General features: G+C 41.6%; 1 protein-coding gene and 1 long non-coding RNA gene across 3 annotated transcripts in view; one reads left to right on the top strand and one right to left on the bottom strand.

The window, feature by feature from the left end:
- Window positions 1-2,706: 2,706 nt before the first annotated feature.
- Window positions 2,707-14,900, bottom strand: UCHL1 (ubiquitin C-terminal hydrolase L1). 2 transcript variants are annotated; one of them, XM_019928270.3, is made up of 9 exons: window positions 14,762-14,900; window positions 14,631-14,642; window positions 14,068-14,196; window positions 11,169-11,319; window positions 8,869-8,954; window positions 8,743-8,790; window positions 7,832-7,898; window positions 6,885-6,943; window positions 2,707-3,125 (listed from the first exon to the last, which is right to left on the bottom strand). In XM_019928270.3, exons 1-9 carry the CDS (start codon window positions 14,792-14,794, stop codon window positions 3,039-3,041), a joined length of 672 nt encoding a protein of 223 aa, XP_019783829.1. In that variant the 5' UTR covers window positions 14,795-14,900; the 3' UTR covers window positions 2,707-3,038. The 2 variants fall into 2 exon arrangements, with proteins under 2 accessions (XP_019783829.1, XP_073661288.1); XM_073805187.1 differs by having other exon boundaries at window positions 14,068-14,642; window positions 14,762-14,898.
- Window positions 14,807-26,851, top strand: part of LOC141278775 (uncharacterized) — a 27,187-nt gene continuing 15,142 nt past the window's right edge. The window contains exons 1-2 of the long non-coding RNA XR_012331972.1: window positions 14,807-14,941; window positions 24,878-25,010. This is a non-coding gene — a long non-coding RNA (uncharacterized lncRNA). The remainder of the gene's footprint in view (window positions 14,942-24,877; window positions 25,011-26,851) is intronic.

The following is a 26,851-nucleotide window of genomic DNA, read 5'->3' as shown; positions in this document are numbered from 1 at the left end:
ATGAAGACGTGGGAGAAGGTAATTTCTTTGCCCAAAGTTACTGAGAGGCAGAGTGGAGGTCAAAGACGTTTGATAAGCCCTGAAGTCTATGATATTGACTCCCAACCGAGGACAGCTACTTCTATTTCCCTAGTAATTAGCAGTGAGAATTTGGGCATGTAAACTAACTTGTGTTTCCTCAGTAAAACAAATTTCTCTGCACCTCCAGGGTTGCAATCACCCACATACAACAGCCATTACATGACCCTCCATGGTGTGACATGCTAAGGTGTGTTTGTGAGCATTTTAATGCTTCTCATGCATAAAGTCTTACAGCTACATTTAGTGGTATAATTGTACTCCTGAGACCAAAAGCAGTATTTCCACCAGCTCTTATTAGCAGGAAGGAGGCTCGTTCTGTTTCTTTTCCCCTAAGTCAATCTCCAAGGTGACTGCATGAAAGTCACACACCAAATTAGAACTGAAAATGCATCCCTCTGGCTTCAACTCCAAGCAATTAGAATCACCTGAGTCACCGTGTATTTAATTTTCTACATTAGAAGGAATAGTAGTGATCACTTTCCCCCTAGGAACCAAAATATCCTTCACTTCAAAGTTGGAATCAGAAGTATTATCACCATAGAATAATCAAGAGTTGAAAACTTTAAGGCAGCTGAAACCCAAGCTACCTGGGCTCCTGGCAACAGACAGGATAAAGCTCTTCTGTGAGGATCACACTAAGAGCAGAAGGTCTGGGGGTTTCTTCCCCACAGGGCTTAATCCCTGTAACTAGAGTAACTGTTATATTCAAGTATCAATTGTTGAGAACAAATGTCATTTAACATTTAATGCAAGCCTGTAAGTTACATATTAGTGTATCCTAATCTATAAAATAGTTAAGGTTTAACAAATGGCAAAGACATTTTTTTTTGAGGTTGATCAGAAACTTTTATTTGGTCCTTATCATTTATGAAGCAACCTACAAAATCATTTTCTCTATCTCTACCGCAAGCAGTAGCAGCTGCATCCAGGCCAGAAATGGAAGACACAAGTAGTGGAAGACCTTACAGAGAAAAGCTAACAGGTGAGATCTCTGCTTATCCAGGCTTAGGTGAAGGCAGAACAGGAAGAGTGTAAGTTCAGTATTCCAAAGACTCTTCTTCAAAGGCCTGCAGAGGGCCTAGCTGAAGGAGGCAGGTACAGGCTCACAAAACTGCCCAGCTCAGCAATCAAAGTACCTTCCAGAAAAGCAAATTCATCCACAGCTTCTATTGCATTACCCAAATTTCTCCTCTGAAGGGTTTTCCTCTTCCCTTGTTGAGCACAACAGTAGGCATCTTTTGCTATGGTTTCCACAGTTCCACGGCTCGTGCCAAAATGAAGCTGGCTTCCTGTCCCGCGAGCATCACGTTGGGGTCCGCCTTCACCAAGGCCTTCACTTGCACCAGAGGCAGCCTTGAGAGATGAGCCCCAAGCGCACTCGTCAGGGATTGGGGCTGTGGAGCTGCTGCATCCCCACCATTGCCCTCCTCCTCCCAGGAAAGCCCCGTTTCCAGCCACCATCCAGGCCCCCACTGACACTGATTTTTAAAAAACTAATTTCTGGAAAGTAAGCTATCGCTTAAAAAAAAAAAAAAATGCAAAACTCACATTGATTGGAGTATGTCAAAGGGACACAGGAGCCAACTGAAATAGCTCTCAATGGCCAAAGCTAGAACAATTTGAACAAAATGTAGTACTAGATTATAACCCAGAGTATAAAATAGCCATGAGTTCATACTGATAGAAATGACTAGGGGACAAGAGATGTATATCCCTTGCAGAAGATTTCCAAATAATTTATATAGATACTCTACCTTCAAGAAGGCAGAGCTTAATTCAACCTACTCCTATAGGGTCAGCTGTGCATAGACTTCTTTCCAGTATATAATAGAGGACTGTAGGGTGGGGAAAGTAGCTTTACTCGGAGAAACCTGACAAACGCCATCCAGCCAGGTGATCAAGGTTAACATTAACCGTAAGGAATGTTGACGCTATGTACGCTGATATGACGTGACGAGACCAGCACTTTACCTGTGGTTCTCCTCCCCCAAAACTCGTAACACTTGTCTAATGAGAAAACATTAGGCAAATTCCAAGAGAGGGGCATCCTACAAAATACTTGATCAGTACTCCTTGAAACTGTCAAAATCATCAAAAGAAAAGCCTGAGAAACTGTCACAGCCAAGAAGAGCCAATTAATGGTTCATCAATTGTTACAAATGTATCATCCTAATGTAAGATGTAATGGGGGAAACGAATGAAAGGTATATGGGAACTCTAATATCTTCTCAATTTTTCTGTAAAACTAAAATCATTCTTAGAGCATAAGGAATATAGTCACTAATACTGCGATAACTTTGTGGTGATAACTTATCGTGGTGATCATTTCATGATGTACTTAAATGTCGAATCACTATGTTGTACATCTGAAATTAATATTATCAACTATATTTCAATAAAAATAATTATTCCAAAATATATTTAATTTTTTTAAAGTCTACAGGTACACACAGTAACATAAATGTATAGAAAAAAGTGTAGAAACACACTAAACCGATAATATTTTTATGGTAATTTTCTTACCTGTACTGTGTAAGTTCTTATATGGAAGATATATATGTAATTACTATGATAATTTGGGATATATTGGGGGGACGGAAAAATGAAAACCAGTTTAGGCTCATCTCTTATCAGCAGAAAAATTTTATTCCTTTTAAGGACAAACCACATCCAAGGCCTTAGCTAACAGACACAAACCAAAGTAGCCATTAAAGCATTAGATATTGAGGTTTGAGACATACAATGAGGGGAATGCTTTGCCATCAGAGGGCGACACCAAACTTGCTCGATGGAGCTCTGCTAGTGCGTGGGCGAAGTTGAGGGTAAGTGCATATCTGTGGAACCGAAGGAGAACAGCTATGCTCTACAAGTACTGAAGCATTTAGACCACATAGGTAGGGATATACTTTCACGACGAAGGGAAGGGGGGAGAAAGCGAAGTGCCCCCCCACGAGGCATTAGGCTGCCTTGCAGAGGGCCACGGCGGAGAAGCGGACCTCCCCTTGCTCACGCTCAGTGAATTCTCTGCAGACCTTGGCGGCGTCCTGAGGAGGAGGAATGTCATGAATTAAGGTCTAAACAGCAACAGCTCAAAATGAAAGCTTCAAGGGGAAAGTATTAGTAAGGTCTGTTAATGCCCAAAGTTCACCCTGACCCACTTTAAACCTCCCAATAAACTTGAAAACCAGGGCTTAAGGCAAGAGGAAAAAAATCAGGTGATGAGGGCTTCCCTGGTGGCGCAGTGGTTGAGAGTCTGCCTGCCAATGCAGGGGACACGGATTCGTGCCCCGGTCCGGGAAGATCCTACATGCCGCGGAGCGGCTGGGCCCATGAGCCATGGCTGCTGAGCCTGCGCGTCTGGAGCCTATGCTCCGCAACGGGAGAGGCCACAACAGTGAGAGGCCCGCGTACCGCAAAAAAAAAAAAAAAAAAAAAATCAGGTGATAGGAAAGACAAGGACCCACATCACAAATCCAGCTCCAGAAGCTTTGATTCCTTTATTCTTTCTACCAAATGCTCTGTGCTTCTGCCACCTTGTGCCTGGTTTTGACAAGAAAACTATACTCTTGGTGCTCTTTCCCTCAAATCCAAAGACAGAAAATTGATTTCTCTTCCATAAGGAAAAAGTTCTAACTCAGAAATTCCCAGAGTAAAGACAGATTTATTTCAAGTAAACATTTTACAAAACAGGCTTAAAGTTCAAATACCTGGTATTCCAAGTACAGATAAGTGATGGATTCCTACATATTTAGGGAATGACATGTGTTACTAATTCTAAGACCTAGATTACAAAGATTGGGAATAGAAAACTGACCCCAATGTTACTTGAGAAATTCTGGGGTTTAAATGCCTTGGGATCAGAATATCAATCACTGTTCAATTTGTAAAAAGTCCAGTGCAAAGAAAGCCCCACTAACAATGTTAAATACGAGACCTTCAAGAGGACAGTGGATATGCTATGACAGAGAACAGTCACAGAACATCAGCTCCCAAGGCCTAAAAATCACCAACCTGATAATGAGTTGTGGTCCTGAAAAAGCATCAACCCCACCCTGGTTTTGTTTCTGCTTTGGAACCACTTAGAAAAACTGAAGAGGATCTAGAGTAACATCTACATTTTATTCTATCAGAATTTTTAATATATTGATATCCCAGACCTGCCTTCCCCAAAGCCACTTTCCTTTAGGACCCATGCTGTTGATTAATGTTAAGGGTGTGCCTGTAAAGACAACAGCCATCTCCTACATAGACAATAAGCAGTGACCTAATTCACTCAAGTTTAGGATACTTGGGTTAAGTTTATGGCCTTTCTCACCAATTTAACAAGTTAATTCGGGATACAGTTTAGACAACCTAAAACATCTCTAACCGTATAGAACCAGCCTTACTTAGGATAAGAATTTCCACTAATTAAGATGTTATTTTCCACAGAGAGATCAGCTCGGTGCTTTGTGACTGCCTGGAGGGGTGGGATAAGGAGGGTGGGAGGGAGGGAGACGCAAGAGGGAAGAGATATGGGAACATATGTATAACTGATTCACTCTGTTATAAAGCAGAAACTAACACACCATTGTAAAGCAATTATACTCCAATAAAGATGTAAAAAAAAAAGATGCCATTTTCTAGTCAATTAATTTAAAATGTGATTCTGGTGTTTTTTTAAAAACAACAAAAGTTTTACCTTCCCCACACCTCATAAATTCTACTCACATAACAGTTTTAAGTATCCTATGCAGAGCACATTTTATGGTACAGGTATACCTCATTTTATTTCACTTCACTTCATTGTGCTTTGCAGATACTGCATTTTTTTTTTTTTGGCAAATTGAAGGTTTGTGGCAATCCTGCATGGAGCAAGTCTATCAGCATCACTTTTCCAGCAGCATTGGCTCACTTCATGTCTGTGTCACATTTTGGTAATTCTCATAATATTCCAAATTTTTCATTATTATTATATTTGTTATGGTGATCTGTGATCAGTGATCTTTGATGTTACTATTGCAAAAAGACTGACTCACTGAACACTCAGATGATGGTTAGCATTGTTTTAACAATATTTTAAATTAAGATATGTACATTGGTTTTTTATACATGCTATTGCACACTTAACAGACTACAGTATAGTGTAAACATAACTTTTATATGCAGTAGGAAGCAAAAAAACTCAAAACTTCTCTTTATTGTGATATCTGCTTTACTGCAGCGGTCTGGAACTGAGCCCACAATGTGAGGTGTGCCTGTATTAGGACAGTGTTCGATAGGAGTTGGTATGTACCTAGGAAGCTTTATTACATGGACCAGAATCTTTCCTCCAAATAGGTCATACCCAGAAATTCTGCCCCTGTTCTTATTCTCTCCCATAAGTGAATCCTGACTCTCATGCAAATCCCCATTCTGTTTCTCTAGGTCTAGTTCTCATTCCATATCACTATTCTCATTTACCCCTGGTATATCCAAGAATTAGCTCTGACTGATCTCAGGTGTATGTGACAGAAGGCTAGAGAAAGTGACCGTCCCTCCTAGGACTGCATAATTTGGTCCACTAGTACCTTGAGGTCATCAGGTCTACAATGTTCCAAAGACAGGTCTACTATAAAGGTAGTATTGTACGGTGGCTAAGAGCACAGACTCTAGAGACAGACTGTCTAGATTTGAACCATGATTCTGTAGTTTGCCATTGACCTTGGGCATCACTTACCTCTGCACCTCCGTTTCCTCATCTGTAAAATGTAATACTAACTACCTCAGAGCATCATTAAAAGGAGTCCATAAAAGAGGTAACTAACTTAGAACAGCATCTAGCATGGAGTCAGCAAACTGCAGCCTGTGGGCCAAATCCAACCTGCTGCCTGTTTTTGTTAATAAAGTTTTAATGGAACACAGCCATACACATTCATTTAGACACTGCCTATGGGGCTGCTTTGGAGCTGTCACAGCAGAAATGAATACCTGCAACAGAGCCCATATGCTATACAAAGCCTAAAATATTTCCTGGCTCTTCACAGAAAAAGTTTGCCAACCCCCCCCCCCCCCCCCCCCCCGCCGTCTACACACAAGAAGCACGCAAAAAAGTTTAGCTGTTATTACAGCAAATGAAGTAATTATACCTCAACATCATTTTAAATTTTATCACAATTAAGCCATTTTCCTTTCTAACAGCAAATTGACTAAACTCTAGAGATTCATTTTTTAGAGGGCAGAGGACTAGTCTACCAACTCGTGTTCAGAATTAAGAGATTTCTGCCGTCACTTTTACCAGGACGGTTACACAGTGACCCTGGATCTTAAAGTTCTGGTCAGGCATGGTTTGAATTTGCTTCCTTTGACCTGTGAACAGTGGACCGACCGTGTGGGAAGAAAACAATCACAGAGGTAACTGCCTAACCAGAATCCATAGTATGCTACCTACAAGACTGACCCAAATCCAGCCATCAGAGAGGGATTAGGAAAGGCTTGGGTTGCTGTTCCATGAGTCTGAGTCATTGGCTATGATGTAATCTGACAAGAGGACAACAGTCACCTTAACCTCACAAGGAAATAAACAATGGCTTTCAGGCTAAATCTAACTGTGGGCTAAAGACAGCACGCAATACAGATCAGGCAGGGCTGCTCTAAAGGATGCTGTTTAAGACTATTTGCTATAAAATAAAGCAAACAGAATGACTGAGATGATCTTTAAGCCCTAAAGACTGCTCTCATCCCAGATGACTGACGCTGCCTGTACCGAAAACGGTTTGCACTTTAGAATAGACAAACTGGCTCAAGAAATATGGGCCCTAGCGGAAATGGATTCCAAAGACTACCTGCAGCAGTGAGCCCTCTGAACTGGCGCCATGGTTCACCGGAAAAGGCATCCGTCCATCTGTAACGAAAAAGCCAGGCATGTCAATTTTCTCTGCACGTTTTCTGTCTACTGTGCTTGTCCAGCTTAAAGGCAAGTTTTAGATTCTTCCAAATACCACTGCCACTCCCACAAAGGTTAGGCTGGTTATGAAGCAACAGGCTGGAAATGAGGTTCAAGTGTTCCTAGATATCCACCCCAGGCAATTCTAGTCTAAAGCACCAAGACCACAAGACCACACCAGGCCAGACTAGCTACCCTACTAGGAGGGCTTGTGCCCATCTCTTGGGAAGGACCACAAAGCAAGTCAGCAGTCTATGAGGTACACGGAAGGTGGAGGGAAGAAAAAGGATCCTTGAGATTTCATTTGCCCCTCAATGACTGCTGAGCGGCCCCAAGTTTTCTTTGCCCTTGCTTGCCATAGGTAGTATCTTGGCTTGAGATGACACAGCTGCAAGTCTTCCTCCATTAAAAGGAGATGGCTCTTCTTAATACAGAGATGGACATGTCTGAATTCTTTTTACACAGACCAGGTTGTGTTTAGGCATTTACCTCCTTCCAAAAGTATTCCTTGCCTGGAAAGGATGGCGGTGGAGACCTTATACTGGTGATGCTATTACAGTGGAAGGTGGAAAGGGAAAATCTGAACGTGTATACTTTGAACTGGCTGATCAGTTCTCTTTACTGGTTTGTAACTAAAGCCATTCATCCCGCAGGCCAGGTTCCTGAGGGAGGTGCTCTGGGTATGATAAAGGGTTAAGTGCCCCCTTGAGAATACCTCAGTGTTCTGGCTTCATAAACGGATATACTAAGTGCCGCCATAAAGTCACACACCAGTCCTGTGAGAGGAATTATGTCTGAGAGAAGGCATGCATCTATATTAGATTCCACAACTGGAGTGAGACGTACCAAGTTCATAGAGGTGGCCATCCACGTTGTTAAACAGAATAAAATGAAAGTTCACTTTGTCATCTACCTGCAGAGAGTCAAGATATTTTTTCGAAAATGAGTTTTTATTGTATTATAAACTGCGTTTAAAAATAAAGCTGGAAGAAAAGATATAAATGACATAACATTGTGTAAGTTTAAGGTCTACAACCTGTTGATTTGATACACATATTTTGCAATATGATTATTTTATAAGCAGAACTTAATTTGTTAAAAATAAATTCTCTAAGTAAATATGCTTGAACCAACCTGCCTACATATTAAATGATTATAGCGAATATTTCTTTCTTATATACTAGGTACTATTCTAAGACCATTAAAGTAGATATACTGTAACTCTCAGAACTCTAACACTTGGTTTTTACTGAGGAGGAAATTAAGGCTTAGAGAGGATAAGTACTTCACCCAAGGTCAAGACTAGAATGTGACAGAGTCAACTGCAGTTATATAGACACTATCACTGACTTCAATCTAATCAACAGTTGACTTGAAGGCTGTGTTCAGATTAATGGTACATTTAAGTCATCTAGAAACTTTTCGTCCTTGTTGGTCCAGCTTGCTCTCCAATAGACTGTGAGAAGAGTATGTGAAATGTTCAGTTATTAAGACGGGTGCTACTCAATTAGACCCATTTGGATCTATATAAAACACTACCAGCCTGAATTTACTCAAGACTGTGTCAACTGCCAATCAGATATTTTGAAGAGCCATTTCTATGAACAGGTCTGGTCAAGGCATTATTCTGGTAGAATTTGCTGGCATTCATCAGCCTTGGGTGGAAATATGTGCTGTGTTCCAGTAAGAGGTTCTTGCACATATTTCTGGGGAAACATGGGTGACACCTGGACAGCCTGGCTCTAACTTGTATTTACCCGACACTGGCCTTCCTGTGCCACGGCATCATGGGCTGCCTGGATGGCCTGCAGAAAACAGAGAATAGTTAGCAAGAAAACCTCCAGAGTTATTGAAAATCGATGCTCTAGAAGTTCTCTTCCTACCTCATTCTTTTCAAAGCATTTTGCTCTGTCTTCAGGGGACAACTTCTCTGTTTCAGAAAGAAACTGTTTCAGAACTGACCCATCCTCTTTAAAAAAAAAAAGAGAGAAAAGAAAAAAAAGCATATGTTAGTACCGGTCTAATGCAAATGGTTGCAATTTATTGCTGACTTAAGCCACTGCAATAGTCTGTCACGTTTGGAAACCTGACTTTTTACCATGGCCTCTGAGGATGTGGATGAGCGAGGTGCCTCTTCCACAGCCTATTTTTCCAACCACTCCCCTCTCACTGCATTCAAGCCAGAGAACTCTCAGTTCCTCCAGCATGCCAAGCTCTTCCTCACATCCTCCCTGTCCCCTGACCCCTCCCCACCTTCCACCTCACCCTCACCTCTCAGATCTCCTACCATCTCTGTTACAGCACTGATCCACTGGTAACATGTATTTGTGAGACTTTCAGTGCCATAAAGGCAGGAACTGTCTTGTCTATTGCTCTTATCTACAGCACTTAGCAATGCACAGTTAATGTTTATTGCATACATGATGTAACAATAACATTCTAATCTATCAATATCAACAGTTCTCAAACCAAGACTTTTATTTCAGGGTAGAAAATGCAATCTTAGTAATATGGTTACCCAGAAAGACTTCAACCTACAGATCTTAAATAGAAATACAAAGACCCTAACAGTCTGGCCTAGAGACAGCTAACTAGCTGATGGTTGGCATAAGCATTTTGTCATTGCTCAGTGTGGATGAATCTAGGATGCAAGAGCAACTTGTATTTCAAAAGACCTCAATCTGAACTTTCAGCTCGAAACTTAAACAAATGTGTTAAATGGGGACCACTGAAAATCTGGAAATTATAGGAATCCTCTCAAATTTATGAGGAGGGCTGTGACTCAGATTAAGCCGTGACTGTGACCATGTTTATGGAAGAGTTACAGTATCTGTGACCTCAGGAACACAGTATTCTAAAAGAAATGACACTTACTGCAGAAGAAATAAAAAGGATCAAACTACGACTTTTTAACGACTCACTCAATATTTGAAAAAAGCAACTTCTAGAAGATCTGGACCTTTGTGGCCAGACGAGCCTTTTTTTTTTTAAATTTCAGAAGTATACCAGGAGTAGAATCTTGGCCACAATTCCCTTGTTTAAATTAAAAAAAAAAAGTATTTGACCTGCTACAAGCAACAGCATGGACTGTTAGTTGAACTTATTCAATTCTCAGCCACCCCCATCCATTGTCTAAATCAAGAGTTGGCCGACTACTGCCACCTAATAAAGTTTTATTGGAACACAGCCACATCCACTGCTCTACATCTTGTCTATGGCTGCTCTTGCACTACAAGGGCGGAGATTATGTGGCCCTCAAAGCCTACAAGATTTACTCTCTGGCCTTTTAAGAAAGCTTGCTGACCCTTGGCCAAAATCATACACAACGCCGTGTATTTTAACATATTTCAATGCTGTTACTTGCACTTCTGACAACTTAAGGGCTGAGACTCATCTCTTCTCTATCCTCCATGGCATCCACTGGAGGCGAGCTAAAACTCCTGACCCTGGGCTTCCCTGGTGGCACAGTGGTTGAGAGTCCGCCTGCCGATGCAGGGGACGCGGGTTCGTGCCCCGGTCCGGGAAGATCCCACATGCCGCGGAGCGGCTAGGCCCGTGAGCCATGGCCGCTGAGCCTGCGCGTCCGGAGCCTGTGCTCCGCAACGGGAGAGGCCACAGCAGTGAGAGGCCCGTGTACCGCAAAAAAAAAAAAAAAAAAAAAACAAACAAACAAACAAAAAAACTCCTGACCCAGCTTTGTTCACAGATGGATCTCTCAAGGTGCCAGCCTGCGGCGAGGCCTCCCTGCAGGACTTCGCGCTGTGTCCTGCTGCTTTAGGTTGTTTTGGTTCTCCTGTTGCTTATGAGACACAGCACCATTAAAGAAAGGTCCCGAAGGTTGGCATTTTATGCCTTAACAGCATCTCTAATTCTTTAGAATTGTCAAGACCAGCAGGAGGATCTGCACATGAAGAGCCCAGGCGGAGAGGCAAGTTCAAAACTGCACTGTCACCCGCCCCGCCTCTCCAGGGGGAGGAAACCACATTATACTTCTTGGATGCGCATCCCTTCCTCAAAAGGGAGGAAGGATGAGAATTCACCCACTGATTCTATCTGCATAAGTAGATTTTCAAAAAAATCTAAGGCAATGGCTTTGCCAAATAGAGGCTTGGGGGTGTTGGAAGGAAGCATTACAGTTAATTAAAGGTCAACCAGAGGATGACTGGCCTCAAAACCCACTCACCGAACTCCAGTTTGTCCTGATTATTGGCCACTGCATGAATGAGTCCGATGGTTCCACAGGAGTTGCCAATGGTCTGCTTCATGAAGTACACCTTAGGACTTACTTCTTGTCCCTTCAGCTCTTCAATCTGTTTTTTCCTGAAGTTCTCATGCTGTGAGTGCAAAAAAACACTTTTACATCTCAAAATGAAAATGCAAAGAACAGACAGCAGCACAGCGGGTTCTACCACCTAAATGGAAACAGAGTGGGAAATGTGACCAGGAACCTTGGATCTAGGTGCTGGCTGGTGCCCAGAGAATGGCCCGTCTGCCACCCACGCCCACGCCAGCCCGTGGGGTTCTGACACTCCACCCTGATGCTGCAGTGCAGTAGCGGCCTTGGACATTGCCCAAGACTTTGTCTAGACACCACTGCAACCTTTTAGCTTGAAATGGATGGCGTGCTGAAGTCAGAAAAACAGACAAGTTCGTTATTTTCTTCCTTTAACACTAACGACTTTCACACAGGCATTCCAATCAAGCGCTGGGCAGCTGAATGCCCAAGAACACCAGCTAGTTTATACCTCACTATTCTTTGAAGTTCTACTTCTATTCTGCCCAAATACATGTCTCTTCAAAAACAAAACAATACAAAACTTAACTAAAGAAAGGAGCAATTTAAAGAAATTAACTATTCCCTCATCCTTTTTTAGGAAGGAAAGACAACTGGTCTGGGGTGTTGGACTGTGATTTCACAAAACTTTCTCATCCTACAAGAAGATGTAACTCTTGTTTGTCCTTGACAACTACACAATTTGAGACTAGTTTCCTCAAAGCATTATCTCTTTGTACAGTAATATAGTGGGCTTGTCTGGCCCTTTCACTAACAAGTTCTAAAGACCTTAAAGGTATGACTGCTCAGTTAAAAGCAGGGTGCTGATGCTATAGAAACACTAATTTCTTACTACTGGTATAAACCGTACGGAACCCGAGAAGTACATATATTTCTAGTTCTAGCAGCCTTGCTGAAGTAAGCCTTGTCTGTGGTACCATCAGAGGAATAAGCTCTCTTGTCCCACAAGATCAACTTAAACTCCAACTCGTAGGAAGTTTTAGCATCATGTATCTACCTACTGGATCCTTGAATTGAGCTACTCATTGACTGGTAAGGATTTTCACTTTTCTAGAAAGGTTTAATTTTTTTGTAATGGGATAGCATCATCCTTTAGGATTGTTTGAGCTCTTGCATGCAAACATTTCTGTAAATATTTCATGATCCCTTAAAATGTGTTAGAAGTAGTCCATTTAGGATTTCATAATATTCTTAGACAAAATTAGATGCTTTCTAAATTAACATTAGCTTGTTTGGAAGTCAACCTATAAACCTCGACTTTTCTTTGAATTTGCTTCAGTATTTAGCCCAATAGGTGTTTTGTGCCACGTAACAGGCATTCAGTAAATCTGATAGAACTGGAGCGAAAAGACAAAGTATCGAGCTCTTTCAAACATAAAACATCCTACCCAGAATGTTCTACTAACCAAGATCTGCTTGATGCAGCAAAATGAGAGCAGTGGGCTTTTGCAAGATAAACGCGCTGCACCACTGCCTCCCCAAGGCCTCGCCTTTGAGCGCTGCTGCTCAAAAACCTCCGAGTCATCATGGTTCCTCTAATAAGAAACCTCTGGGAGAGGCTCAAATGAGAGAGAGAACATTGCACTTGATTTGATCAATAGGGAAGCTAATTTGACTTGCAATTATTTGGGAACTCCATTTTCACCTAAATAAAGGCTTTGGCAATAACAAACGTGTCAGTGGGACTATCCTAATAGCTTTAATAAGTGTTTTTAACCCACAATACTTAGCCCATTTACTAGGAGGAATGCCTGGAACTTCCCATAGGGCTTAGTTTATGCTGAGGATGCTTCTAGAACCCCCGGCATTAGGATGGTGCTTCAGTTTAGCTCACTGTTTGAAACGATGCCGCATATACTAATGCCCCAAGTTTCACTAAAGCAAAATTCAACCACTCCTCAATCAGGGGTCGAGTGGCAGCAATAGGAGATAGACAAAACCATGCTAATGAGTGGGATTCCACACATCCAAGACAACAATTACCCCAGCTACCTTTTTATATCTGATGCTCAGCCTTTGAGGTACATATATACTTGCACACTTGCAGGCGGAAGACCATCTAAAGGGAAATGAAAAAGCATTCCCAAGACTGGTCTAATGCCCACCTATTCACTTAACTACAAGGTCAGAGAGGAAAGAGATTGAGAGGTAGAAGGAGGTTCTCACACAGGAACCACACACAAATGATTAAGCTTTAGAAAAACACATTGGAGAAACTAAAGACCAAGTGTGTACGTTGTAGGGAGTGGAGGGTTGGGAAGAAACCCCTGAACCCACTGAAGACCCAGGCAGCAGAGGTGGAAAATTAAAGAACCTATTGTTTTCTTGTGGCTTAGGCAAGCCCATTCCCCTCCATTTTACAGCAAGGTGGGAGTCTGAGAACCAAACAATAAAACGACACGTCACAGCCGTTAAAGGAGAAAAACCAGCCAGCCATTCCTTGGCTCAAACTGCCAAAAAGCCTAGGTTCAAACTGCACTCATGAGTAGGGTGAACTGTCTTCCTGGATAATTGGGATGATGGAACTGAGATACTGCTTCTCCTCCAAATTCAAGGCAATACTGGATGGATGAACGACCAGCCAATAAACTCTGTTACAACAGAAGCCCAGTGAGTAGGTACCATGAAAGTGCGAGTTCCTCCCTCCATCCGCCACAAGGAAGGGGCAGTGTGCCAGCTCTGGGCGCCCAAGCCAGGACGGGAGGAGAGCCTGCACCGTCCTCAACGCCTCACTCCGGTCTAGGGGCAGCGCGCGCAGCGCCTGCGCACCCCGGGCCCCACGCCCTACCTGGGCCGTGAGAGGAAAGAGCAGCAACAGGGCGCAGGCAGGCGCCGGCACCGAGCCCAGAGACTCCTCTTCCAGTCCCAGCACGTCCTCGAAGCGCCACTGGCCCGCAACCCCTAGCCGGGCCAGCACCTGTGGGGAAAAAACATGGCGGCCAGGCGCGGAGACAGGCAAGTGGCGGGCACCTACCGGGAAGCGGGGGAGGCGGGGCGGCCTCTGCATCCTCGCACCTCTCCCTGGGCCTGGGAGGAGCCCGGCCCCGCCCCGCCCCCCACCCAGGCCGAGCGCAATGACACAGCACAAAGCGCGGCCCACACGTGGCTCCCGCGACGCCCGGGGCTAGCATCTGGGCGTAGCCTCCTCCATCCCACCTCTGACCGGTTTCACAGTCACCGCCGCCCCCGAGGCAGGGGCAGAGTGAGGGCACCCCGGCCGCGCCCCAGCCCCGCCGCCTCCGGAGCGCGCAGGGCGCCGCTCGGTCCCTGAGAAACAGCCGGAGCCGGTGGGCGCCTCCGCCTCAGTGCTCCCGGGGGAGGGAGACAGAGGCAGCCCGAGACGTCACTCACTTTGTTCAGCATCTGGAAGGCAAATGCAAAGAAAAAAAATGCAAAGATAAAAGCAGTCATTGATACCGCTAGCTGGTGAGGGCTGACCCTCGGCCCCGCGCTCCCCGAGTAAAAGTACACCTGATGCTCACCTCCGGGTTAATCTCCATCGGCTTCAGCTGCATCTTCGCGAACAACAGCAAGAAGCACAACCCAGAGAAGAGGAAAAACAGGGAGCGGAGACGCCCAGGCTGCAGCTATAAAGCACCGGCCTGACGCACTTTGGATGCCTGCGCAGGGGGAGCAGAGGCAAAACCAAGCGAAGAGAAACGGTCAGTCGCAGCCAAATGGGCACAAACCCCCCCCTTGCGCAGCGCGGAGTGGTACGGCCAAGCCCCCAAACCTTGCAGTCTCACTTGCTGGTGAGATAATCTGGTGGTTGTGGAGATGGGTTTTGTTGGTGGGTGTTCCTTGAGCGTGTGGAGCAGTCCTTTTGATGGAGTCTGATTTTTTGTGAAGTTTCTGGAAACCCACACTTAAGACCATCCCAGTTACCTGAAAGCTTAGAGTCTCTGAAGCACTGAGAAAAAGCCCAAATTCAACAGGTATATATTTAATATGAATATAAATCTAGCAGCAGTTTGCATTTGACCTTAGATAATTCATCCTCCATGTTAAAGCAAACCAGCACCGAGGTTCGTTTTTAATTGACTGCCTAGAATAAAACATAGTCTGTAATATAGCACATATTGCATTAGTGATGCTGATGTAATGTGACTCCCAGGGAAGAATTGGTTGGTCTTGGGGAAGCGGTAGAGACCTGGGGGATGTGGCTGTAATACGACACACAGAGAAGGCAGGCTGTCGGAGACTTTAGGAAACATATCCAGGGAAAAAGACAGGTATAATTTCAAGATGAGAGACTGTAAAAGGAAACGCACTTTTTTCAAGGAATGGGAGGCTTTGAAAAATAAAACATTAAGTTCACAATAGAATACTCCCAGTGAAGAAGAAAGGTAATGGCAACTTTAAAAACCACTGTTCTCTAATGATCTCAGGTGGGGTTTGGGTTTTTTTCTACCAGCATATTCAAAAGATGGAGACAAATAGCATATGCCTAAGAATGAATAAAAAGTGGAACAAAATCTGTAAGAATAGTGCAGGAAGACAAAACCTCAGAATGAAGTGGGGCTTGCTGAATCCTAAGAAAAGAAGAAGGTTGGGTATTTTTTCACTTATGCTCAGAACAAGATAATGATGATGGTGAAAGAATAGACTTACTGTTTAGGGGATCCAAGGTTAAAAGATGACATAGAGAAGGGAGGGGATCTGCTGTTTTTGAGTTATTACCTCTACTGTGGATCAGATCTTTTGCATGTCATCTCACAACCCTTAGAGAAGCCAATGAAGAAACTCTTCGTAGTGCAGTTTTACAGCTCAGAATCTGTGGCTTAGAGAGGTTAATTTGCTTTAAGATCACAACTGAAAAGTAAAACTGAGAAGCAAACCCTAGTAAATTGGGCTCAAGGAGCCCATTCTCTATCCAGAATTCCACTACATTCCACTTCTATTTTCTTCCCATTTTTACCATCAGAAAAATGACCTTCACACAGAACATGAGAGAGGAAAAGACATTAGTAAGGAGAACTTAATGGATGAATTTTGTGGTATGTAAATTATGCCTCACTAAAGTTATTTCTTTAAAAATAGAAGACTTAGGCTTCCCTGGTGGCGCAGTGGTTGAGAATCTGCCTGCTAATGCAGGGGACACGGGTTCGAGCCCTGGTCTGGGAAGATCCCACATGCCGCGGAGCAACTAGGCCCGTGAGCCACAGCTACTGAGCCTGCGCATTTGGAGCCTGTGCTCCGCAAAAAGAGGCCGCGATAGGGAGAAGCCGGCGCACCGCGATGAAGAGTGGCCCCGGCGTGCCGCAACTAGAGAAAGCCCTTGCACGGAAACAAAGACCCAACACAGCCAAAAAATAAATTAACTAATTAAAAAAAAAATCCAAAGCATCGCTCTCTGAAAAAAAAAAAAATAGAAGACTTGAAAGTCTTGACAAGTGAATAGTAGTACAAGAATACCTGGCTATGTTGAATGAGTTCTTGCCTTTAAGACTGAGACAAATTACATCCTAATTTACTTCATTTTTTCAATAAGTACCGATTAAGCACCTACTTTGTAATGGGGATACAAAGGTGAACAAAGTAACTTCTGTCATTGAGCTCTTATCAGTAATAAGAGTGGTGTGAGAGGGAGTAGAGTTCGGGAACGCTTAGCGTAGGGAATCGGAAGGACTTCCTGAAGGAAGTGACATTTAATATAAGGCCTGATGGACCTGTAGAAGTTAGCAGTTTACAGTTATTGCCAAAATAAATAGTAAAAGAAATAATGATAACTAACATAACGTTGTAGATCAACTACACTTCAGTAAAATTTTTTAAAAAGAAGTAATGAGGGACTTCCCTGGTGGCACAGTGGTTAGGAATCCACCTGCCAATGTAGGGGACGCAGGTTCCAGCCCTGGTCTGGGAAGATCCCACATGCCACGGAGCAACTAAGCCCGTGCGCCACAACTACTGCGCCTGCACTCTAGAGCCCATGAGACACAACTACTGAGCCCACATGCCACAACTACTGAAGCCTGCATGCCTAGAGCCCATGCTCCGCAACAAGAGAAGCCACCACAATGAGAAGCCTGCGTACTGCAACAAAGAGTAGCCCCCGCTCGCCACAACTAGAGAAAGCCCGTGCGTAGCCACAAAGACCCAACGTGGCCAAAGATTAATTAATTAAAAAAGAAGTAATGATAACACTTTCAGAAATCTTCGTTAAAGGTAGTCACTCATTCACTCAACTAATATATATATATTGAGGGCCTACTATGTGCCAGGAAGCATCAGAGCAATGAATAAAACAGCTCCCTGCTTACAAGAAGATGCCAGAGACTAGACATGAACAACCTGTATCCTGATCATTTTTTTAAAAAGGAGGGGAGAGCCAGGGGAGAATGTATCACTGAAACTGTAGACCAGGAGATTCGATATCAATCATTAGCCAAATTCTAGGACTCATAAGTAGTGAATTCTTTGAAAAAATAGAATGCTTGCATTTTGAAGACGTTATGTCTGCCAACACTTATCTCCTTTTCTTTTGGGCTTACTAGCTAGATGGACTGGTAGAACACTTCTCATTGTTTTCTTTCTTCATGCTGCCTGGGTTGACATCAATTGATATTAAAGTTGAGGTGGTTTTATAGCTTATTAAATTACTCTACCTTTAAAAAAGAAGTGCTGCTGAATGAAGTAATCTCAACCTGTAGCCACCCAACAATGGTTCTAGTCCTGTCTTGTGCAGTTTTATTGGAGCAGAGAGAGAGAGGGAGAGAGCACATGCAAGCGAGAATAAGCAAACTAAATGGCAGAGTCGTGAGATTCAGAAAAATGAGTTAAAAATTAAATGATGAAATTTAATAGAGATTTTGGTGATAGTTGTACACCCCTATGAATATACCAAAAAACTTTAAATGGGTGAATGTTATCTTAGCAAAGGTGTTAAAAATTCAGTAGGGATATGTATGAAGCTCTGCACATCAATTATCATAGTACAGTTGGTCTTTATAGTCACTTTTTTCTTGATTCTGTGGTTGTAAAGGTATGTAATAATGTGGAAAATATCAAGTGAAAAACAAGTCCACGACATTTTGTTTATAAACATTAACAGTGAATACACAAAGATCAGAAGGAAAACCATTTTTTAAAAAATCAAATACGCAGGGTAAATATGGAGTAGACCTGTTAGAGGCAGAAAAACAAAATCAATGAGTGGATAAGTTGTCCTTCATAAATAAAGATGCCATTTCTGATTCACCAGGAATAGGATTTTTATCATAAGTGGTTTTTTTGTTTTGTTTTGTTTTTTAGCAATAAGATTTGGGATTGACCCTTTAGAAACCAACCTTTTTTAAATTCTGATAACTAATAAGACAGATATATTCAAACGTCCTTGGTAGAACAGTCCTACAGTATATGGGAGTCAATCCTGAAGGCTCAGCCCACAAAGTTTTTTCTCCAGCACTCCCAGTGGTTTTGTAAGCACCTAATTCCCTGTATTAAATTCCATTCTACTTAAAATGCCTAAAGTAGTTGTGGACTCCTGCATTGCTATACTGCAGGCATACCAGTAGAAGTACATGAGATGATTTTAGGTGAATCACAAACATGTAATAGTTATTTGTTTTAATGCACATCATAAAAGCTGTGTGTTCTTGTACGTGTGTATAATTAAAACAAGTTTGTGATTTCACAGCTGTTAAATCTTTGGGCAGGTCTAACATATACTAAGCAAATAGTATTATTGGTCTATAAGGATATTGCAAAAAAAAATAGGAGTCAGTCATAAATCTCAAAGATAGGAAACCTCTAATGACAAAAGACTGTTACTAGTTGAAGGGGTAGAGTATACAGTGTCTTTGTGAAGACAGGCGACTCAAGCACTGAAGCAGTGCTCCCCAAATATTTTGAGAAGTGGGTATTTCTGCCTGAAATCAGAAGTTACCCAAGGAGGGAGATGAGGACGGAAAGAGCACTAGCCTTTTTTGTTATACAAAGGACATTGTATTTGTCATCCCCATTGAATCCTCAGACAAATCCTCTGATATTCATACTTCTACCTTGATTTTGCGGGTAAGTAAACTGAGGCCTCAGAGAGACTGTTGAAATTGCTAAAGTCACACAGCTACTAAGTGTCTGAGTCTGGGTTTCAACCCAAGTTTATTTGATTCAAAAACTTGTGCATGTTCAGCTGTCCTGCCTACTTCCATCTAAGGGCCAGCCTTACCGCCTTAGTCATAGTAAGTCATAGTAAGTATGAAGATCAACCTCTGAGAAAAAGGAACTTAAATGACTTCCCCAGTGTCTAGGGCCAGAGCAGGTCACCCAACTCTGATAAGCGTGGCTCACTTTGAGGTCTGAGAGTCTAGTTTGAATTTATAATTAGCACATAAATTATTGACAGAGTACTTCCTCAACATTTAAAAAAATTACTTGGCAATTCCCCTGTCAATAGAGTTTCCCCAGAAGCAAGGTTCTGACATCCAGATATTTTAAAGTTAAAAATAACACAATAAAAAATTACATATAATGCAGAGAAATTACCGCACTTAGTTCCCATGGTAAAGTCAATTTTCTTACTGTTTCCTAAAAGCGGTTCATTAACTGGGTATCTACAAATATGTCGGAAGGAAGAAAGATAAATGTGAGAGAGGAGAGTGCATGTCCTCATGGATTTATACCTTACTTCATATAGTCATGTATTTATTCAACACATATTTTTGAGCACCTACTATGTGTCAGACACTATACTACGCTTACCTGGTTTGGGGGTGAGGTTAGCAGATGACAGCTATAAGGCATAGACCATGTTTCCTGGGCTTTTAAACGTCGTCAATTTTAAGATAATGATCAATTTAAGAGCTCCTTTTGTGGGGAGAAGGGGGCAGATCCTGTGCATCAAATGTATTTATCAGTTGTAAGGCATCTCTCTTTTCAAAAATGTTTAAACGTGAAAACAAGTACATCTTAGACACAAGGAAACACCGGTTCTGGTTTTTATCACGTTCTTCACAATCAACTCGTGTTCAGGACGGCTAGCAGCATGTACTGTCCACAGTGAAAAATAAATGCCTTATGTTTCTAAGGTATAGAGAAAGGGCTTGAGGACATAGGAGAAATATGACACAGCTGGCAACTGGTAGCAGATAATGAGAGGTGTTCTCAGGACAGGTGAAATAGAGATCCTGCCCTACTGTCCCTCAGTTACTATTTCTTGTGGAGCTGTGAAGTTGGAAATCAGAGGGCTTTGGTGGACCCAGATCAGCCATCCAAAATGTGAACACAGGCAGTTTAATTAACTTCTTTACATCCCAGTTTCCTCAACAGTGAAATGAGTGTTACAGGAACACTACAATTTCTCCCAATTCTAGCATCCCAAGGACCTTAAGCAGCAGAAAATAAAAGATATATAGACCAAATCATATAAAAATTTGGGTTACGTCTACTTTCATCTCTAATTCCTTGATTTTAGCCATTAGCCCTATTTGATGTAACTAGGATATAATAAACAAGATTTATCAGTTAAAATTGGTTTCTGAAGTGTGCTTCTGAGCTGTTTGTTACATATATCCTTTTACCAGGAGATTAGTATATGAGGAATATGATAAGTAGAAAAAATTTAAATCTATAAACATACCAGGAAATGTCTTCCTGAGAACACTGCTGAGTTCTAAGACCTAACCAAGGTTAGGTCTTAGAACTGGATTTTTCCAGAATCCTTTGAGTAAATAGATCAATTTATAGATGTCTAGTGTCTTGGTCTTACCTAGACATTTAGCTTCAGTGGCCTAAGAACGTGAAGCAATTAAAAAAATAAACTCAACCCATACATAAATTCACTACCCTAAGAAATTTACCTTTTCATTTCTCCGCATATTCCTTCTAGTACTTGGCCATCTGTATACTGTTGCTATCGACATTTATTATCCTCTTCCTTCTAACTTGGCTGCCCACTGTTCCAGTCCCAACTCTATACTGCTTTCTTAGATCCCAGCTCAAGTCTATTTTCTTTTGGGGGATCGTTGAGGGCGAGGAGGAGGAAGGGAGGTTGTCACTGGAGAACTCCTTTGCTTCTTGTGAGACAGACAGCATTTCAAACAGTGTGTCCTATGCACTGTATTAGTAGACCTTCCATGGAAGAGCCCCTTAGAGCACTGGGTCAGCCTTAATGCCAGAAGCAGATACCCTGGTTTTTTCTTTTTTCTTTTATATTGGAGTATAGTTGATATACAATGTTGTGTTAGTTTCCAGTATACAGCAAAGTGATTCAGTTATACATACACATATATCTATTCTTTTTCAGATTCTCTTCCCATTTAGGTTATTACAGAATATTGAGTAGAGTTCCCTGTGCTATAGAGTAGGTCCTTGTTGATTATCTATTTTATATATAGTAGTGTGTATACGTTAATACCAAACTCCTAATTTATACCTCCTCCAACCTTTCCCCTTTGGTAACCATAAGTTTGTTTTCTAAGTCTGTGAGTCTGTTTTTGTTTTGTAAATTAGTTCATTTGTATCATTTTTTTAGACTCCACATATAAATGGTATCATATGATATTTGTCTTTCTCTATCTGACTTTACTTAGTATGATAATCTCTAGGTCAATCCATGTTGCTGCAAATGGCATTATTTCATTCTTTTTATGGCTGAGTAATATTCCATTGTATATATGTACCACATCTTCTTTATCCATTCATCTGTCAATGGATGTGTAGTTTGCTTACACGTCTTAGCTATTGTAAATAGTGCTGCTACGAACATTGGGGTGTATGTATCTTTCCAAAGTATGGTTTTCTCCAGACGTATGCCCAGGTATGGGATTGCTAGATCATATGGTAGCTCTATTTATAAGTTTTTTTTTAAATATTCTATTTATTTATTTATTTGGCTGTGTTGGGTCTTAGTTGCTGCACATGGGATCTTTCATTGCAGCTCGCAGGCTCTTCCTTGCAGCATGCAGCCTTCTCTAGTTGCAGCGCGTGGGCTCTCCAGTTGTGGCACACGGGCTTCAGAGCACATGGGCTCAGTAGTTGTAGTGCACGGGCTCTCTAGTTGCAGCACGCACCAATTTACATTGGTGGCTGCACCAATTTACGTTCCCACCAGCAGTGTAGGAGGGTTCCCTTTTTTCTACACCCTCTCCAGCATTTCTTGTTTGTAGACTTCTTGATGATGGCTATTCTGACTGGTGTGAGGTGATACCTCATTGTAGCTTTGATTTGCATTTCTCTAATAATTAGTAATGTTGAGCAGCTCTTCATGTGCTTTTTGGCCATTTGTATGTCTTTTTTGGAGAAATGTCTGTTTAGATCTTCTGCCCATTATTTGATTGGGTTCTTTGTTTTCTGATATTGAGCTGCATGAGCTGTTTGTATATTTTGGAGATTAATCCCTTGTCAGTCAGATCATTAGCAAATATTTTCTCCCATTCTATGGGTTGTCTTTTCGTTTTGTGGATGGTTTCCTTTGCTGTGCAAAACCTTTTAAGTTTCATTAGGTCCCATTTGTTTGTTTTTGTTTTTATTTCCATTACTCTAGGAGGTGGATCCAAAAAGATAATTGCTGCGATTTATGTCAAAAAGTGTTCTACCCGTGTTTTCATCTAAGGGTTTTATAGTATCTGGTCTTACATTTAGGTCTTTAATCCATTTTGAGTTTATACCCTGTTTGTTTCTTTTTATCAGCTACCAAACTTTCACCAGCAGCCCACTACTCCTTAAAAACTGCCCTTGTGAGAACTGACCAGAATGGAGACTTATGCCTATCTCAGTAAGAGGACCTCAGTCATTTAAGCAGAGTGGGCAGTACACTGTATCTCAGAAAGGGCAAATTAAAGAAACACAATGTATCCCTAAAAGGAATACATGCTTAGATATAAGTAGTGAAACTGCAGAACACCAAGAACAAAGAAAGATTTTAGAATCAGCCACAAAGAAAGCATAAATGAAAATGACATCGGTCTCCTCAAAAGCAACCAAGGAAGCCAGGAGACAATGGAATAATATCTCCAATGTGTTGAGAGAAAATAACAGTCATCCTTGAATTTCGTATTCAGCAAAACTATCTTTCAAAAACAAAGGTGAAAAAAATTTACATATAAACATAAGCTGAGTTTACTACTTAGAGAGTTGTACAAACAAGTAACTTCTAAAAGATGTAATTAAAGAAGAAAAAATGATCCAGTCGATGGTCTAAGAAAAGGGATTAAAATAATATTCAGTGGGGCTTCCCTGGTGGCGCAGTGGTTGAGAGTCCGCCTGCTGATGCAGGGGATACGGGTTCGTGCCCCGGTCTGGGAAGATCCCACATGCCGCAGAGCGGCTGGGCCCGTGAGCCATGGCCGCTGAGCCTGCGCATCCGGAACCTGTGCTCAGCAACGGGAGAGGCCACAACAGTGAGAGGCCCGCGTACGCAAAAATAATAATAATAATAATAATAATAATAATATTCAGTGGAAGCATATATGTAAATCCAAATGAATAGAATAATGCTAAAATACGATTTTGCATAATAATATATACGATGTGAGGAAGTGCAAGGAGAGTGAATGTATTCACAGGTTCTTTATTGTTCTGGCAGAGGTTAAGGAATTATTTAACTTTAGGCTTTGTTAAGTTGTCTCAAGGGCAATTGATAAAGAAAAGGAAAAAACATATAAATCCAAACAATTAGAGCTAAATAGGAGAAGGGAAGAAACACAATCACCCCCCCCCCCCAAAAGGCAGGATAAGAGGAAAAAAAGCATAGAAAATCCAGGACAAATAGGAATAATAAGGTAAGAGAGAGAAAAGTAGAAAAAAGTCCAAATTTAAAAATCATATTAAATGTAAATGGACTAAACTTACATTTTATCAAATTAGATTGTTTAAATCTAGATACGTGCTATTTTTAAGAGACATGCCTACGGCATAAGGATATGGCAAGATCAAAAGTAAAAGGAAGGGGAAAAGTTTTCCAGCAAAATTATTAACCAAGAAAACCTGGTGTAACTATATTAATATCCACATAATGGATTGTTAAGCAAAAGCATGATTAGAGATAAGGGTATCATTATGATTATTTAATTCATCAGGAAGATACAACAATTCAAAAGTTGCATGCTCCTAATAAAGTAGCCTCAAATGTGTAAAACAAAATTTGATAGGACTGCAGGGGAGAATGGATAAATCCATCATTACCATGTACCCACCTTCCTTAATTATTTATAAGTCAAACTGACAATATAGCGAAGAGTATGGTACCTGGTTAAAACCTATGTGTGGTTTTTTTCAGGTCTGATCACAGGCAGTTACAAAAGTTTTACCTGGCAGGCCTCTTGGGGAAGAGGCCTACATCAGATTTGGGGTACAGCCAATGCATTGCAGCCTCTGAGAGGACTTGCAGGCAAGGACTCAGGCCCCTTTGGCCAATCATGCTCTTTGGCATACTTGCATTCCTACTCCCAGAACCTTTATTTCTAAGCTTTTATCTAAGCCTTGGGCAGATCTCTTCCTCAGGTGCCTGGGCTGAGGCCTCCTTATGGGGAGCAGAGGGGAACCGTCAAAGGCACCTTTGCCCAGGCTTACTCAGTACTTTTCCACGCCTCATCCTTCCCCCCTGCCCTCAGCCCCGACCCCAGGGGCCATAAAACTATTGGTGTCTTTTGTTCCAGGGCTCCCTCAACAGTGAGCTGATCCCCACATCACTGATCAGCTGACCTGGACCAGTGTGTACTTTCCTGGGGGAAAGCGGAACAGAAGGAGTCTGCACTTTCTGCAGTTTAGCTACTTGCTTGTTCCAAAGCAGTAAGTGGTTAAGCCCTTTCATTTTTGGCTTGTTTTCATCAGCTACTCTGACACCTGGCAGCTCACTCCCCTCCCTCCCTCCCTCTCTCTCTCTCTCTCTCTCTCTCTCTCTCTCCCCCAGCTCAGCTGGCTGAGCTTCTGACATATAGAAGATTAAAAAACAAAACTGAATACCACAATAAAACAGTCTTAATCTAATGGTCGTATATAAAACTCTGTACCCAACAATTTTAAAATGTGCATTCTTCTCAAGCATTCATGGAGCATTTATAAACATTGATTAAGTGCCTAGTCATGAAGCATGACTCAACACATCTTATAGAATCAGTACTATGCAGATGACATTTTCTAATTGCAATGCAGTTAATTCAAATACCAATAATAAAATGACAAGTGAGACTTTGAAAATTAACTTTGGAAATTAAATGCATGCTCTTTAGTAAATCATGGGTCAAAGCCATAATTGAAAGTTGAAAATATTTAGAACTAAGCAATAATAAAAGTTTAAATATCAAAACGTATGAGATGCAATGAAAGTAATATTTGAGGGAAATTCGTCACATTAAATGCTTCTTTTAGAAAAGAAGAAATGTGGAAAATTAGTGAGCTAAGCATCCAACCTAAAAGGTTAGCAAAAGAATAACAAAATAACCTCAAGGCAAGTAGAAGAAAGTAGATAATAAGGAGCAGAAATAGATGATGTAGTAAACTACAATAGAGATGACCAACAAACAAAAGTTTGAAAAAAAAGATTAATAAAATAGACAATCATCTGGCAGGATTTATGGGGGGGGGCAAAGAGATAATGCACAAATAGATAATATTAAGGATGTAAAATGAGAATCACATATACATTATAAATTTAAAAGACGGTAAGAGTATAATACTATGAATAATTTTATGCCAATGAATTTCAAAACTTAGAGAAAATTTTCAAATACCTAGAAAAAAAATAGAAAGCCTGTGTTGTGAAACCAAATAAAGCAGTAATTTTAAATCTTTCCATGAAGAAATATCCAGACTTAAATTCTTTCATGGTGAGTCTTACCAAAACAGATCGTAAACGTTCTTACATAAACTACTCCTGAGAAGATAAAACCCGGAATGCTAACTGAGACATCAGGGAAAATGACAGTGCAAGAATCTCTAAAAATTTACCCCTTTATAAAAGCAATGCTCCATATTCCACCGACACTTATTTTTCTTTTGATTGTAGCCATCCTTACGGATGTGAGGTGGTATCTCATTGTCATTTTGATATGTCTTTCCCTGAGAGCTACTAATGTTGAGCATCTTTTCATGTGCTTATTGGCCATTATCTTCCTTGGAGAAATTTCTATTTATGATAACCTTTTGAATCTATTCCAATTATAGCTTGGCTCACAGCACTCCACCAAAATTGCCCTCGATATAGCCACTCTTACTTAAATGACCAGCAGCATTCTCTCATATAAACATTGTGGACAGCCACCTCTTCTGGGATTTCCACCCTCCTGACACTCCTTTTCTGTCACCTTTGCCGATTCCTCTTCAGCTCCAGGATTGCTGACACTAGATGGCCCCGATGACTCAGCGGTTGAACCTCTTCTGTTTATTTATACTCACGCCCTTGAAAAACTCATCCAGCTCATGGTTTTAAATCCCATCTTCATATTGGAGACTCCCAAATTTTTATCTCCAGCCAGACCTCCTCTCTAATCTCAAGTCCAACTGCCTACTCCACATCTCCATGTTGATGTTTGATACCTAACTTGTCCAAACTAAATTCCTCATCCTCCCCTCTAATCTGCCCTTTTCACACTCTTCCTCATCTCAAAAACTGTCCACTTTACTGAACTTCT

The sequence above is a fragment of the Tursiops truncatus genome, chromosome 5 (genome assembly GCF_011762595.2).
Source record: "Tursiops truncatus isolate mTurTru1 chromosome 5, mTurTru1.mat.Y, whole genome shotgun sequence".
NCBI lineage: Eukaryota > Metazoa > Chordata > Mammalia > Artiodactyla > Delphinidae > Tursiops > Tursiops truncatus.
Note: the sequence above shows the minus strand (reverse complement) of the source record. Positions and strands in the feature narration are given on the sequence as shown.

What these genes read in the sequence shown, in the direction of transcription:
- UCHL1 (XM_073805187.1), bottom strand. Translation starts at nt 14,286, where the DNA reads ATGCAGAGGCCGCCCCGCCTCCCCCGCTTCCCGGTAGGTGCCCGCCAC. An exon ending in AATGCTTTGAAAAGAATGAG is followed by an intron (nt 8,791 to 8,868) that starts GTAGGAAGAGAA and finishes TGTTTTCTGCAG; the next exon opens with GCCATCCAGGCAGCCCATGA. An exon ending in CAGAGGGCTCACTGCTGCAG is followed by an intron (nt 3,126 to 6,884) that starts GTAGTCTTTGGA and finishes CCTCCTCCTCAG; the next exon opens with GACGCCGCCAAGGTCTGCAG.